Source organism: Berghia stephanieae, chromosome 7 (genome assembly GCF_034508935.2).
Source record: "Berghia stephanieae isolate SIO BIC M18660-M18661 chromosome 7, UCSD_Bste_1.3, whole genome shotgun sequence".
Taxonomy (NCBI): Eukaryota; Metazoa; Mollusca; class Gastropoda; order Nudibranchia; family Aeolidiidae; genus Berghia; species Berghia stephanieae.
The window spans coordinates 34,236,715-34,252,206 of record NC_088366.1 but is presented as its reverse complement, the minus strand read 5'-3'; the positions used below and the strand labels follow the sequence as shown (position 1 = coordinate 34,252,206).

Here is a 15,492-nt window from a genome sequence, read left to right as displayed (position 1 = left end):
GTACGCCAGAGTTGATCACGTGGTCACCATCATATCATTTCTTTACCAATTATAGTATTTCAACAGTTTATTATGATAATATTTCCACTTTCTTTCCAAAGGATCCCGTCACACAGCACACCTACCCCGCTAAAAATACAAACGATTATAATTGAGGATATTTGACTCCTCGTTTACCAGGTTGACAGCACTTCAACTTCAACCTAAAAAATTGAGCTTTGTCGAATTGCAATTATTTGCAGTTTTGATAACCCGATTTTTTATGAGCTCATTGTTGTAATGGAAATCTTAAAGAAAATGACGCAAAATATTGTTCATTACAACAGTGTTAAAGTAGGTTCGAATGTCATTCTGCATTATATGTACCTATAGATAGAATGCGCTTGGCCAAGGAGTTCACAACATTGCCATCCGGAAGTATAACGGACCAACACACAAACTCTGTGTAACCATGTACTTTTATAGTCTTGTTAATACAGTTTAGTGAGAACAACTCACAAACGCGGATGGCAAAAACAATAACAAGGGCCTGAGTGGCGTCATCTGCATACTATCTATACGTCGAGCTTTGTAGATAAGATTCTAATACTAAGTTAAGGGAGGTAATACAAATCTCACAAATTTTCTAAAATTTATTTTTAGTGTTCTTGTTTCATTGATTAGCAAGCTTACCAGGTTGGTTAATCCCAGAGCAATAAACCAGAAACTTTTAAGACAAATGTACTGATGACACCAGACACCAACAGAGCTTGAGAAAAAGAAAGATGAAAAAAAATAAAGAATCAGAAATAAGAGAAAATCATTCTTTTTCGACAAGGGATGAAGCTTCAGGTTGATTACTGGTCAGACGTGCCACCATTTCATCATATGAAAATCACCCAGGCAAAGCAGAAAGAAATACATAAGAAAAAAGTCGAAATTGATTTTTACCTTTAACCGCGCCATTCACACATCTCTCATTCGTCTTTAGTGTTTCATTTATTGTGTTTTTAAAGGGGAAACCCGAAACGTCCACATTAAATTCTTCGTTCAATAAAATGAAGCTTACATTTAATTACTTAATGTTATTTTTTCCTTCGAGCATTACGCAGCAAAATTTTCATTTTCAGGTACAATTTCATTCACACCACCTCTTATTTTGTACCAAAATTACTCTTAACAGGTGACAAATGAAATGGAGATAAATCTGCCATTATGGTTAAGTATGGAAATTAGTGAAACATTTTGAAGGCATTGAAACGCGCTAATAAAATGTTCCCATTTAGGCATTGAAATTTTTTTGGGGTAAAGATAGACTGTAAGAAAGGGGATAAAAAAATATATAATATGTGATGTGAAACCACTTTTGTATGGTAGATCTGCTTAGTTGCATAATTATTATAATAATATGCAACTGTGGAATCCTGTTGAGAATTTAGAACTAAATTAGCAGTTTGGCTACTTTTCAATTTGTTTTGGTGAACAATAGCAAAACTATGTGCGCTGTTAGCCGGTAGGACCAACCTACTTTTGTTTGTCTTCTTCTACGATTGCCACGTCTGTTCGAGTTCGATTATTGGTTTGTAACAATATTATCTTTTTCCACCATGATTGCTGAGAAATTCGTGATCGGTAAATTTTATGATGAATATATGTCATCAACACCAAAAAAGCTAAAAATTATCGATGCATACTTGTTCTATGTTCTCCTGACTGGTGTTTTCCAGTTCGTCTACTGCTGCATGGTTGGCACCTTTCCATTCAACTCTTTTCTGTCTGGGTTTATTTCAACAGTTGGATCATTCGTTTTGGGAGGTTCGTATTGCAATTACATTTGTGACCTAAATATTTAGACTTGCATGTTCTGTAACAAAATAAAGAGGGTGGGTTTGATAGTAAAACAAACTGAAAGCCAACCCCAGACCCCAGAGGAGAGAGGTGGAGAAAGACTTCCTTAGTTATAGTTTCACAGTCAAAGCACGCCTCAGGACCAAGAGTAAGAGGGATTGGGCCTTGGGGGGAAGACACCGAACCCCACCCACCCCGACACCGAACCCCACCCACCCCTATTTTATTGGGGTGGGGGGGGGGGGGGGCGAGACCCCACTACCCCCCACCCTCAACCCGAACTGAAGATAGTATCTATAATTAGGCACTTTGTCAAAGTGGTGATAACTCCAGTCCAGTGGCCGCCGATAGGCTCACTGTAAGGTGAAACTCGTTTTTTGGAACTTTATTTTTGACCCTTTACTGTGTTGGTCACCATGGCATTATTTGTGAACCTATGTGACTAATTTTGGTATCATTATAAAGGGCACAAAACAAGCTTTCTAACGGTGTATTTCATTCTCAATTCCTCATTGTATTTCTCAGAAAACATATGTAATAAAAATTTATAAATTTTTGAATTATAATATAAGAACTTTTTAAATTATGGATACATTTTAATTATACTTCATACATCGATAGACAATTAATTGAAGAATATCTCGGCCAAATTTCATCAAAATTGATACACTCGCTCATTATTTTATTTTTCCCGCCACCAACCCCACTTTTTAGGACAAAAACCTCATATTTTTTTCCATTTTCATTTAACCATAATTTTTTCCATACTTCTCAAACATGAAAATGATTTATATGAAAATAAAGCTTATTTTCTGACCTTTAAAATGATATCTAACACTTGCCATTTATCTTTTAATTGAAACAAAATTACTGAAAACAATAAGTGGGCCATGTTGACTGCAAGACTCAAAATTTCCCGATCGCCGCGAGATGCTGGTTTTGAGGCAGCAGTGAGATCACAGATTCTCTGTGTAAAGTTGACAAAAAATTTCAGTAGAAAAATATAAATAACTCTGGAACCGTAGGTCGTAGAGAAACTAATAAGGTATCAAATTTTATGTTTTTTCAAGTCCCATCCCCCTGACTGAGTCAAATCAAGATATTTTGAGTTTGAAAATTTTATCAAAGTGCCTACTATAATCTGATGAAACAATAATTTCAATAATTAATAATGTCCTTAGCCATCACTGATGGCGATGGGAATATGAATCAAAGTCAGTTTTTTAAAGTAATGTAATGGCGTCAGATTCTCTACCTAAATTCCAAAGTCTGAGTGAATTATAATGTGATAGTCAATAATTAGGCCACCTCTATTCACAGTCACAGTAGTACTGCGCTCATTTTCGTTTCTCAGTAGTACTGAGAATAGTAGATAGTGTTTGTTTTCGTTATTCGCAGTAGTACTGCAAGTAATAGGTATCATTCATTTCAGTTATTTGCAGTAGTACTGCAAATACCTTGTTCAGGTTCGTTCTGTATTTGCAGTAGTAGCCTACAAGCCTAGAGCTATTGTATAGAGTATTAGGTGCAAAATAGAAATAAACTACATTATTATTATTATTATTATTATTATTATTATTATTAATTTATTTTTAAAAAAAATATTATCATCATCATTAGCACTACTACATCATCAACAATCACAAGCACCACATCATCACTGCACAACGGACACATTGTCATCGTCAACTAAACGCAAAATAATAATAATATGGTAATAATATTAGACCTGTAAATTCTCAGTCAATTAACTGAAATCAGTCAATTTGTCAAATTCAAATATTAAAAAAAGGAAAGAAAGAAAGAAGTGAAGAAAGAAAGAATTCACAAATCATAGTCGCATGACCGTAAAGTAATTAGGAGTGTTCCATAACGCTACGCATATCTCATGGGAGCCGTTCATATTAACGATGGATTTATTGCCAAGGCTAAGCGGCGCTTTTTAGAATTGGCGTGACTGAACACATCCCAGTGTAGTTTCACACAGCCTTCGTTAAATTATTTTTTCACTTTCCAACCTGTCGTGATCCCAACGGTAGCCAATTTTAACTGAGCCGCCGAGCGATAAATTTCACTGTTTCATCTAAGCCAAAATTGACCACATTTACAAGCTGGGCTTTAAAAGTATAAAAAAAAGTAAAATGCGAATGCCGGAAGTAACATCTGATGATGGGAGACACCTTTAAATCGAACGTTAGATTAGGATAGATTGCTACAAGCACATTCCGATTGCCTCACTTTGTAAACAAACTCGTTGACCGTTTCTTCACTGATTGGGTACTTAATTATAAGGAACAATGGTAAGTAGCCTAATTAATTCCAGTGCAAATCAGGACGTTTTCTGCCATTGTTTTGCTCAAGCCCAAGTGAGCCCCGCTGTTTTGTGGCGATTTACCTTCCCTTCCCTTCATTTCGATTCTTTGAATTTTTCCGCTACGCCTGCCGAAGTTTCTTCTTGATAATTCACTTCTACTTCTACTTAATAATTCAGTGTATTTGCCAGAAGTCATATTTATTTAAGTTTTTTTTCTGTCATTAACTGATTGAAAATCAAGTTTGCTCATTGCTACATTATTCTAATTATTTTCTCACAATGGCTGAGCTGTTCGTGGATCGCAATTCAGACTTGTCAAGCATCGATAAAGATGTGAGGAATAAATTCAATTGGTCATGGATAGGAGTTAAAGATGATAATGGTGATTATTTTTCTATGTCAGAAAAATTCCAGAGGCAGGAATATGACTTTGATGAAATGAAGTCATCTTTACCTATATTCTATATGAATGACATGCTTATTCTTATTATTTAGCATTCCTTCTACATCAAATTATGGCAGTCATACTTCCAGTAAGAAATAACACCCACTATTTAAATGTATTGTATTTATCACTCTCCTCTCCAATGATGCCCAATTAAAAAAAAAAAAAAATCAAATCTTCAGTTTGTCGAAGAGTTTCAGTCAATTTTTATAGAGCTCATTTACAGGTCTATAATATGGTGGTGGCTGTAGTTTTGATAACGATGTGAAGGTAGCTGTTGTAGTGGTAGTTATTATGATGATGATGTGATTGTAGTAGTGGCGGTGTTCGCGATGGTGAATAGGAGGATGATGATGTAAAGGTGGTGTTGGTTGCTTTAGTTTTGATAATGATTTGGAAGTTGCTGTGGTAGTAATGATGATGTGATGATGGCTGTAGTAGTTGAGGTAGTTTATTTGGTAACTTCTATTCTTTGCAGGAGCACTGAAATATGAGTCGTGAGCAAAAGCAAGAGTGTGTGAGTGTGTGTGTGAGAGAGATTCCTGGAACCTTTATAAAATATATTTAACTAACTGTAAATAAAACAATAAGCCGAGATGGAAGTATTCTCATTAATCTGACAGATAAACTGATATCAAGTTAGAGAGGTGGGGATGGGGAAATTTTCATTTTCATGGTTTGAATTGGGGTAACAAAAACAAAACAAAGTTTCAGGCTTGGTGGAAAAGTTGAAACGTTCAAAATCTCAATTCTCAGTCACACAAAATGTTTCAATCATCCCTAACTAACACACTCTCATTCAACTTCAAGCCATTCGACAACACGCCCTTTTGAACAGAAAATACAGTGTTCAGTGAGGGGACAAAGACTAATTTTCAGAGATAGGAGAGCGCTTCTACTGCGAATAAATGCTTTGCAAAACTTAATGCGAGACCCCTCCACCCCTATTTTATCGGAAGAATCCCCCCTCAACCCTATCTTAAGATACTATTATGAAACATAATAATGTTTGCCATCACTTGCAAAAATATAGGAACTGATGGGGCATCGGATTCTCTAACTAAATTCCAGAGTCTGAAATGTCAAGACTTTTACTTTTATTTTTTATTAAAATTGGGGGACTACTGCAGGTCGGATTCTGTTCTCGTGCATTTCAGTATTCTTAGGTTTATATAGGCAAAAAAATCGGAGATCAGAGCATACACTGTTCCATGTCCAGAAAAGTGAAGTGACCACTTTGCCAATCTTTACTCTTCAGCATGAGATCTGTAGATGGAACTGACTGCCAGCTGAGTGAAGAGTTTTCAACCCTTATGCAGCTTCAGAAGATTGCTGACATGTGCTGGAACTGTACCATTCATGCATTTGAAGATCACAATTTCTGCTTTGTATTTCACTTGTTCAACTTGCGGCCAGTTCATAAAATAAAAGGATGCAATTATTGTCCCATCTGTTCTTCTGAAGAAAGAACGGTGTGGGCAGTACTATTTTGGAGTTTTTATAAAGGTGTTGTTATTCACCCAACGCTTAACCTATTGCTTGTTGGTCAATATTACATTTACGCAGGTAGGTACTTTTTTTACATCTATCAATAGCAGGTCATTATTGACAGATGCTTGCCAGATAAATCTTTATACAAAATGCCAAACTAGTCGTGAAAAAAGTCAAATTATTTTTATTTATTTATTTATTTTAAAACATTTTTTTTTTTTGTCATTTCCAGTTTGCTTGAGGCTACAGAGCAATCCGCAAAACAAGACAGACTTTGTTGGAATTAGCCCAGAGAGATCATTTGCTGATTTCATTTTTGCGCATGTCATTCTTCATCTTGTTGTCATGAATTTTATTGGTTGAATCATATTATGTAAGTATCTTTAAAAGTAGAAACTATCTGATAATTAGTTTGATCTGCCGGTTGATTTTATTTTTCTGTAAACCTTGCTATTCATCCATTGTTTAACATTAATTAACTTGGAGATGGAAAGATGTCATTTTCTACACAAATAAACTATAGCTTATAAAGTGAATTTTTTTTTTGATTGAAGAATTATTTCTTTGTTTTGCTCTTTCACAATAATCCCAATAATGTAAATTCAAGAGGGTCCAGTAGTTGGGCAGCTGACAGCGTATTGGCATAAGAAGGTAGTGAGTATTGTTTAGTTAGGACGTTGGACTATTGCTAGTTTATCCATCATCTTCTGTATTATTGTGAGACATGCTCTATATAACTGATCTATTTTGGACCACAAGATTGAACATTTCTTGATTTAAAAAAAAACAATTTTTGATCGAGATGTCTTACCCTTAAAACTCTAGCTTATCATAATATTATACCAAAGTTATGGGATTTTTGCAAGTCAGTTGGAAATAATTTTTATCCACCTGTGATTTTATTTCTATGTTTGCAAATGTATCCAGTCTCATTCTAGCTATCATTTCCATGGCTTGATTGTGATTATAGGATGGGTGGGTAGGGTCTTTTAACCTCCCATTGTGGGCAAAGAGGTCACTGTTGTTATGTCTTCTACTTCTATCCCCTTATGTTTCCTTTTCCAGGTTACTTTCTTTCTGTGTCTTGGAATGATATTACTTGGTTTTGTTCTGGCAATGGCCAGGGGAAACTGTCAAATTGGGAGATATTTTCTTTCCTTGTAAATCACCTCTTAGTATATTGTTATAGTTTTTGTTTCGAGTATATTTTGTAAACTTTCGAGTGTATTCCTGCTATTGGAATCCTGTACTTGTGTTTGGATAAGACTTTTAGTAGGTGATCACAAGCTATGCGATTTTTGTTCCCTATTTGAACTAGTCCCCTTTTTCTTAATTTTTCTTGTTTGATTTTGATTATTAATCTAGGGTTTAAAAAAAAAATAGATATCCCATTATCGTCCTTTTTACAGCTGCTGATATGACCTAAATGCGTCCCGAGCACCATAAAACCACCTGGAAATAGAATAAGAACACATTTTTAGGATGGAAATGTTTTGTTCATGCAGATTTGATTTTTGTTGCTGTTGAAATTCAGATGATTATATATGTTCATTTTTATTTTGATAATGTTGCATAAGTCTGCCTATGTTATTGATTATGCTTATTTCAAACAGTCATTAATGAAATTCTAAAAATTCTCATATAATTTATGTCTCCACAGATTTTATTCATGGATTAGATGAGGTTGGATCTTTGACTGTCTGGGGATGTGGATGGCATGATGCGATGCGATAATGATGACTGTTATAGCTTTATGTTAATTAATTTTTATTTTGTTTGTTTGTTTATTTTTGAGTTTGTTGAACACAGAATGAATGATGTTGATGGGAGTGGTTTAGTCATATTTATAAATGGATAATAAATGATACATCTTTATAAGTTGGAGACAATGTGTATCGTTATTTTTAGAAACAATACTTGTTCCATTTTATTTTTTACTTGTCATGTGGCTGGAGCTTCTGCATGATAACGATCCTGCACATAGGGCACTGCTGTCAATTAAACTGTTCAGCTTTTTGAAAAGAAAAAATCTTGAGCATTTATATCTCTTTTGGGAGTGTAGGTGCTTCATATGTCGAATTGCCGATGCAGTAGTGACTCAATGTCGAATGATTTGCATGAAAGAGACCTCGATGTTGCATGTGGCTGGTGACATTGTGCGATGCGTATCTTGTCACACAAGTCTTGGTGTTGAATGCGATGATCAGCAAATTTAGACGTCATAACGTGTAGAATTTAGCACTTTGCATTCATTAGCCACTCGACAAAGAAATGAATGAGTACCTGGATATTTTTAATAATAATAAATAATAAATGGCATTTATGTAGCGCTTTACCCCGTTGTCACAGGCTCTAAGCGCTTTACAGTGATATAAAACAAAACATATTACAGTGAGACAAGTGTGAAGGAAACGTGATACGAATTCAATTTAACAACAACAAAATATGAAATTATATTGCAACATTATGACGTAAAATGATAAAACTTTAAGCGAGATTTGAACGTTGTCAACGAATCCGAGCATCTCACGTGTGATGGGAGAGAGTTCCAAAAATGGGGGGCCGAAAATTGAAAAGACTGTTCACCTATTTTACGCAATGGCTTAGGTTTGACAAGGATTGATTGGTCATTGCTTGACCTCAAGTTTCTATTGGGGACATATATGTTTAGAAGGTCTTTAATATAGGAGGGACTGTTCGTGCTCAGGGATTTGTAGACAACAGTACAAATCTTATAGGCAACTCTTTTTTCCACAGGAAGCCAATGTAACTCACGGAGAAGAAGAGTTGCTGACGGGTATTTTTTGTTATTGCGTACAATGAGCCTGGCTGCGTTATTTTGAGCAACCTGAAGTTTGCTAATTTTGTCTCTAGCTAAATTCGCCCAAAGGGAGTTACAATAGTCCAATTTAGATAAAACCAGGGAATAAATTAAAAGTTCTGTTATATGCTTCGGTATTAAATTACGAATTTTGCTTATTTTTTTCATTTCTATGTACATAGATTGTATGGTGTTATTCACATGGCTTGTCATGGAAAGATCTTTATCAATGATGACGCCAAGGTTTTTTGCTTTATTTGAAAATTCTATTGTGCTATTTCCGAGAGTAATAGGTGATTTATTTGCTTGTTTAAGGATACTCGGCCTTCCACACATTAAAATCTCAGTTTTACTATAATTTAATTTTAACTTATTATGGTACATCCAAGATTTAATCTCATTAAAACAGCTCGTAATTCGTTGTATTAAGAACTGTAAATTACTAAGAGGTGCTGAATCATATATTTGTGTATCATCTGCATAAAAATGATAACTCAGATTGAATCTGGAAATCACACTAGAAAGGGGCTGCATATATACAGTAAAAAGGACAGGGCCAAGAACAGAGCCTTGTGGCACTCCATTGACAGTGACGAAAGTGTTAGTACAAAATCGATACAAATGAGCTCACTTAACTCATGAAAGAGAAATTTGGTCTGCCATTGCCATTGGCAGTGCCAGTGCCAGGAAAATAAATGAGACATTTTGAAGCACACTTCAAATGGTGCAGTCCTGGAAATGCGCTACAAAAATATTCATGTTTATTTTTCACTATTTAGTATTGTTAAATGGCATACATTACATTGTTGAAAATTATTTAACTTTTTTATAATATACATATTTAACATCAATTTTTACCTCAATATTTATCTCTAATTCAATTACTGTGATTTTCTTTTCCAATCCAATCCAAAATAGTTGCAGCTTCATGTGATGAAGAGTGATGCAATTTTTAACCGTGTTTGAAGATGTTTTTTTGGGGCTTGCGCCACTTTCGTGTCATTTGAGTGTCAGTTAAAAGTTGAAAGGAAGACAGAAGAATAGTCCAAAAAGACTCATTCACACGGAAGGGGAAAATGATTTAGGGGGCTGTAACAAGGCTTTAGACAGATGAAGAAATTGTCTGTCTACGGGGTCCTATATTCCCTTTAGGGGAATTCAACCCACCCCAGTATGAAGGTTCACTTCATATAATATGACTTTAATAGTCTAATATTTTGGTCCCTCTCTGAAGGCGAAGAATAATTTTATGGACTATTTCCTCAGCACTGGCAAGGACCTCAAATAAGGACGTGCCCCCCATGTGAAGTTGCTGTGTAAAACAGTGGAGGGTCTTGATAGCTAAATAGTGGCCGGGAACTGGTCCTTATGGTACCTTATCCTCATCTGACTCCACATCGGCAATGGCGTCTCCTAAAAAAATTTTACTATTGTCGAGTGGTATCTAGACTGAGTACTACTAGTAAGTGTGGCATTGACCATGCCCATAAAAGTCGAGACCTATAAGCTGAGCATCGCATCGGCACTGCATTTTAGAGAAATTGAGAAATAATGGGTTTTTTTTTTAATAGAAAATTATTTTCCTTTTTTTCATTTGGGGGGGGGGGGGGGGGGGGGGGGTGGTAGACGGTCTGTCTCGGTTCCTCGGTGGTGAGGGGTAAAAAAGTACAGACGTTGTAGTCGGGGAAAGAGTTTGGAATTAAAGATAGCTCATTGACACATTCGTCGTAAGGGAGTTGATCATTTTGTTTAACGAACAAGTTGTCCTGTTTTCAGCCTCATCTGTTTGAATGTAAAAAATCTACACAATAACAAGAAAATTTCCATAAACTACTGCTTTGTTACCGATGCTTATTTCAAAGTCATACATCGGCATCTGAAAATTTTTAATGTGGATACGAATTATTACCGCATCCACTTAATTCGCTCAAATTGCGCCATAAACTTTAACTTCCAAAAATGAAGAAAAATAATCTCAATAAAATCATTGATATTCTGGTGATTTGAAACGATTAATGGCGTCAATGAATTTGAAAGTTTTTTTCAAAAGACAGACTGATTCATTCTATTCTGAATTTTTTATGTCATCGCCCGATGGCAAACTGTGTGCCTGATTGAGGAGTAAATTGTCTCTACTCTTCATCAAATTTCAAAATGGTACCATTATTCTTAATGTCAGGTGAAGAAAAACAAACAAAAAACAACCAACATTCTTACCGAAAGCCCTCCGTCTGTATTTTATTTGGTGCCACTATGTGGTCTTGTGGTATAACACTTGCCTTCGGACCGGAAGGTCCAGTGTTCGAGTCCCGCTCAGTGCAGCGCATAGTTGAGTCCTTGGAAAAAAGCTATTTACTCATTCTCAACGTATTCAAGTTTAAAATGAGTATCTGGCCGTTAAAAGCGTTGCATGTGTCGAAAACAATAAAAAATAACAGGCGTCATGTCTCGTCCTACATGTTGATGTCTGCTGTTAGCTTGTAAAGCGCTTTGAGCTTGTTAAGTGGATATTTTGCGATAAACATACAAAACTTTAAGTGAGATCCAGTCTTGAGCTCATGCTGTGATATGACAGGATATAAAGTGTCAGTATAAATTCTGTATCACCCCTGGCAATTAATCTCTTGCTAGTTTCTCCGATGTACGTCTTCTGATTGAAGATGATGGCGTAAATTAAATTAAGTTAGGATAAGACCTGCCGAATGTCTGACACTGACACTTGTCTGGGACGTTGACGGAGTTTTTACCCCCCCCCCCCAAAGAAAAAAAAAGTGCATCTGTAACTGTAACGTTCACATTACTCTTGTATTGGTCACCTACCATATTAATTATACATATACGTCGTCATACGCTCCGGATCAGCGTGTCCCTCAGATAGGAAACAAAAGGGTGATGTCAATATGCTGGTTCCAATCTGATTGAAAATGTAAAACCAGTCGTATGGAAGATTTGATACATGCCTCGTGTAATTGATCTGCTGGTTTCAGAGTGATGGCATCTTACTTTTTAATCCAAATATACTGGTCTTCCATAAAGATCACCCATCCTTGCTTTTTATTTTTTATTTTTTTACGTTATATCAAGACGAGAATGCCTATACATCCTACTACTAAAATAGTTTTGCCGCTTTATGATTGAATATGTATCATTAACATATTCATTATTGTTAGTCCCCCGAAGGACTGATTACATACACACTGGAAAAGTAGAAGTTGTGACATAACGACTTCTATTACGACCACGTCTATAATTCGAATGTTTCCCTGTCGCTTGACGTGGTAACTTCAACACATTTCTTCTGTTTTGAGGTTGAAGTCGCATCTGTGCAGCGTGCTGCGGTAACATCATATTTGATAATAACAAGACATGAAGGGAGTAGAGAAGTGCCAGAGAACAAATAAAATAGAAAATATAAACTTTTACGGCAATGGGGAATCGAACGCACTGCTACGGCACCTCCGCCTGGCCACGGGACGAATGCTATACACCAACCAGTCCATTGGTCACGAGGGGGACCCTCTACAATCGACGAATCCACCTCTCCAATCCGCTTCTTTTTTCTTTTTGTCCATGAGAATAAAAAATTTGTTTTGTTCTCTTTTTCTCTTCTCTTTGTTCACTTTGAAAAGTAATCCGTCTTGAAGGTCAAAGGTTAATGAATGATTTTCTTTCATCCCCCCCCCCCCCCCTTTCCCCCCTTACGATATATCTGATGATATACGTCTCTAGCTTTGACCTTCTCTTAATTCATGATTAAGCTGTTTAAACTCGAGTATCGAAGATGAAAACTCGAGAGGAAGAATGATCATATATTAATAATGATGATGATAATACAACAACAACAACAACTACTACTATACTACTACTACTACTACTACTACTACTACTACTACTACTACTACTACTACTACTACTACTACTAATAATAATAATAATAATAATAATGATCTCAGTTTATCGTGCACACTACCTTCAAGGGGACTCAAGGCATATTGAAAGTACATCACCAACATACATACATTAACATTTTTTATACGAACGTCGGGAACTTAGAAAATGAAACTAGCCGACCAAACTATTCCCTCAGGTCAAAATGGTTTACTTTGTCATTTGACATGACTAATAGTCCATGAAATTAAAAACTGTTCTGATTTTTTTTTTTTGTTTGTTTGTTTTGTTTTCCTTTTTTTAATAGCGTGATTTAAATTGTTCTTATATTATTAGACCAGTTGCAAATCCTGAGGCAAAATTAGTGTTTCGAATTTCACAGGCGACTGACCATTGTGCTCGCGGGTCGTGAATCCTCTGATTAGTTTCTGTTTTTTTAATGGTCTGTTAGAGTCTTTGAGTCAATATAATAATATATAGTAATATAATAATAATAATAATAATAATAATAATAATAATAATAATAATAATAATAATAATATAATAATAATAATAATAATAATATAATATAATAATGATAATAATAATAAGAATAAGAATAATAAGATTAATAATAATGATGATGATGATGATAATATATTATTAATGATAATAATAATATTAATAAAAATAATAATGATATTTAAAAAAAAATAATAATAACAAAATAATAATAATAATAATAATAATAATAATAATAATAATAATAATAATAATAATAATAATAATAATAATAATAATAATGAGGAAGAGGAGAACATTGGGTGGGGATGAGGAAAATGAAATAAGAGTAGAGACAATTTAATAATGCCATTTATAAGGGGTAAAGATTTGAACTAAGCCCGTATCTAAAATTTTGCAATGGTGGTTGAGAGGTATGATGTCAAGCTATATTGACCAATATAGACGAAAAGATGGGCGGCAATCATTGAAAACTTGTAACCCTAGTGTTGTCTCACAGGATAAGTACTTCTAAGGTGTTAGTAATTAGCTCGTTATCTACGGATTATAAAAGTGCATAATTTTTTTTTAATTATAAAAAAATTCGTCATCGAACATATTATTACGTTCTCCCTGATCATGATTGAGGAGTCAAAGATGATGTTATGCTATCGTCTGACTCCGTTCCTCCCAAAAACATCATCGAGTGCCAATTATAGAATTTGAGCTCATTTACCTCCCTCCTTACCCCCTTATCCTTCGTGGATATTCGTCATACGCGGTCAACTACCCGGGGCAGTGTGTCTTAATTCGCTCATAACTAGCCTCATTTTAGTTGGTCTTTCACATTTTACGACATCTAAAATAACCTTAGGCGTCATCATCTCTGGTGACGTGACCCAACAGCCATTTTGGATTGGGTATGAGCATGCCGGGAATGAGCAAATATTATCGCAGTGCTTGAAATCTCACGAGTTTGTTATTAAAAATTGTAGAGACTACTCAGATCTAACTGAATAAAGAAAGCTGTAATTACAGTGGCGTGACTAGTAAAAATGATAACTAATTATTATTATGGCACTTTATGCTTTAAGGAACGCGAACATTGCACGGTTATGTATAATATTTTGTTTATGAAAGTAAACACGTGACGCCATCCGTGGTGTCCAACGGGATAAAGCACTGTAATGAACCCTCTAGTTCACGAGATTCAGTCTCACTTTAGGAATTTTCTTTTTCATGTTGAGCAAGATTGTTAACACCCGACGTGTACTTATTTGCTGGTCTGATAACCCAAATTGTTATGGACTCATTTTTGTGATGGAAATACTATCAAATCAACGGAAAATTTTGTCCATTACAATAATATATATAATCAAGCCCATGATTGGTGTAGTGTCAACGTTTGTTTTGGTGGATTGTCTTTTTTTCTTCATGAAATAACGAGGTAGAAGCTTCTTACGATTTCGCAAAGGATTTTAAAAAAGCGTATGGATTTGATATTCGTTACTAAGCATAAACCAATCAGAACATTCCCTGCCATTTAGCCGATTCCGTCTTCTTGACAGAATATTTACTTTCAACCAAAAAGGTCATACAAACAACAGCTTTTGAAAATGCCGAAATGACGCGGTACATATGGAACTTGTAACAGTTTGATCGTGAGAGGGACGATGTTTTCTTTTCCTACGCAAAGCTCACAAGGCAACATAAAACGTGTTTGAAAAGACTCTTTACTCACATTCTCTCACCGTACTGAGGTGTAACATGAGTTCCTGGCCGTTTACAACATTGTCTCGTCATGTCTCGTCCCATATGTTAAGTGTTGCTGTTGACCAGGGACACCTTGTTAAGGGCTTTGAGCACGTTTAGTGGATATTGCTCTATATAAAATCTCAAGTTTTTTTACCACATTATCTCATTCATCTGTAGTGTTTCATGCATCCTATTTTGTTGATAAAGGGGAAACCCGAAACGTTCATTTGATCTGTTTTTGTAATAAAATTGAAACTTACATTCAATTTCATATTATTTATTTCTTCGAGCTTCGAGCAGCATCATTTACATTACTGTTTTTAGACCATCAGCTGAGTGATTAGTGAACTCTATATCAAATAACCTGAGACTAAAATGATTATATCAAAACAAGAAACGAAGGGGCTCCTTCCGAATGGTTGTTTTCAAAGTGAAATTTGAAAACATAACATTTGAGTATTAATGGTATGT

The 15,492-nt window shown here is 35.2% G+C and overlaps 1 protein-coding gene across 1 annotated transcript; it reads left to right on the top strand.

The window, feature by feature from the left end:
• Window positions 1–1,491: 1,491 nt before the first annotated feature.
• LOC144977131 (dolichyl-diphosphooligosaccharide--protein glycosyltransferase subunit DAD1-like) lies at window positions 1,492–7,955 on the top strand. The gene is made up of 3 exons (XM_078921972.1): window positions 1,492–1,794; window positions 6,310–6,450; window positions 7,738–7,955. The coding sequence occupies exons 1-2, from the start codon at window positions 1,587–1,589 to the stop codon at window positions 6,438–6,440; spliced, it is 339 nt and encodes a 112-aa protein (XP_078778098.1). The 5' UTR covers window positions 1,492–1,586; the 3' UTR covers window positions 6,441–6,450; window positions 7,738–7,955.
• Window positions 7,956–15,492: the final 7,537 nt, after the last annotated feature.

Excerpts from the sequence above, each read along its gene's own strand:
- LOC144977131 (XM_078921972.1), top strand. The coding sequence starts at position 1,587 with ATGATTGCTGAGAAATTCGTGATCGGTAAATTTTATGATGAATATATG. Across the intron at positions 1,795-6,309 it reads TGGATCATTCGTTTTGGGAG|TTTGCTTGAGGCTACAGAGC; the intron begins GTTCGTATTGCA and ends TGTCATTTCCAG.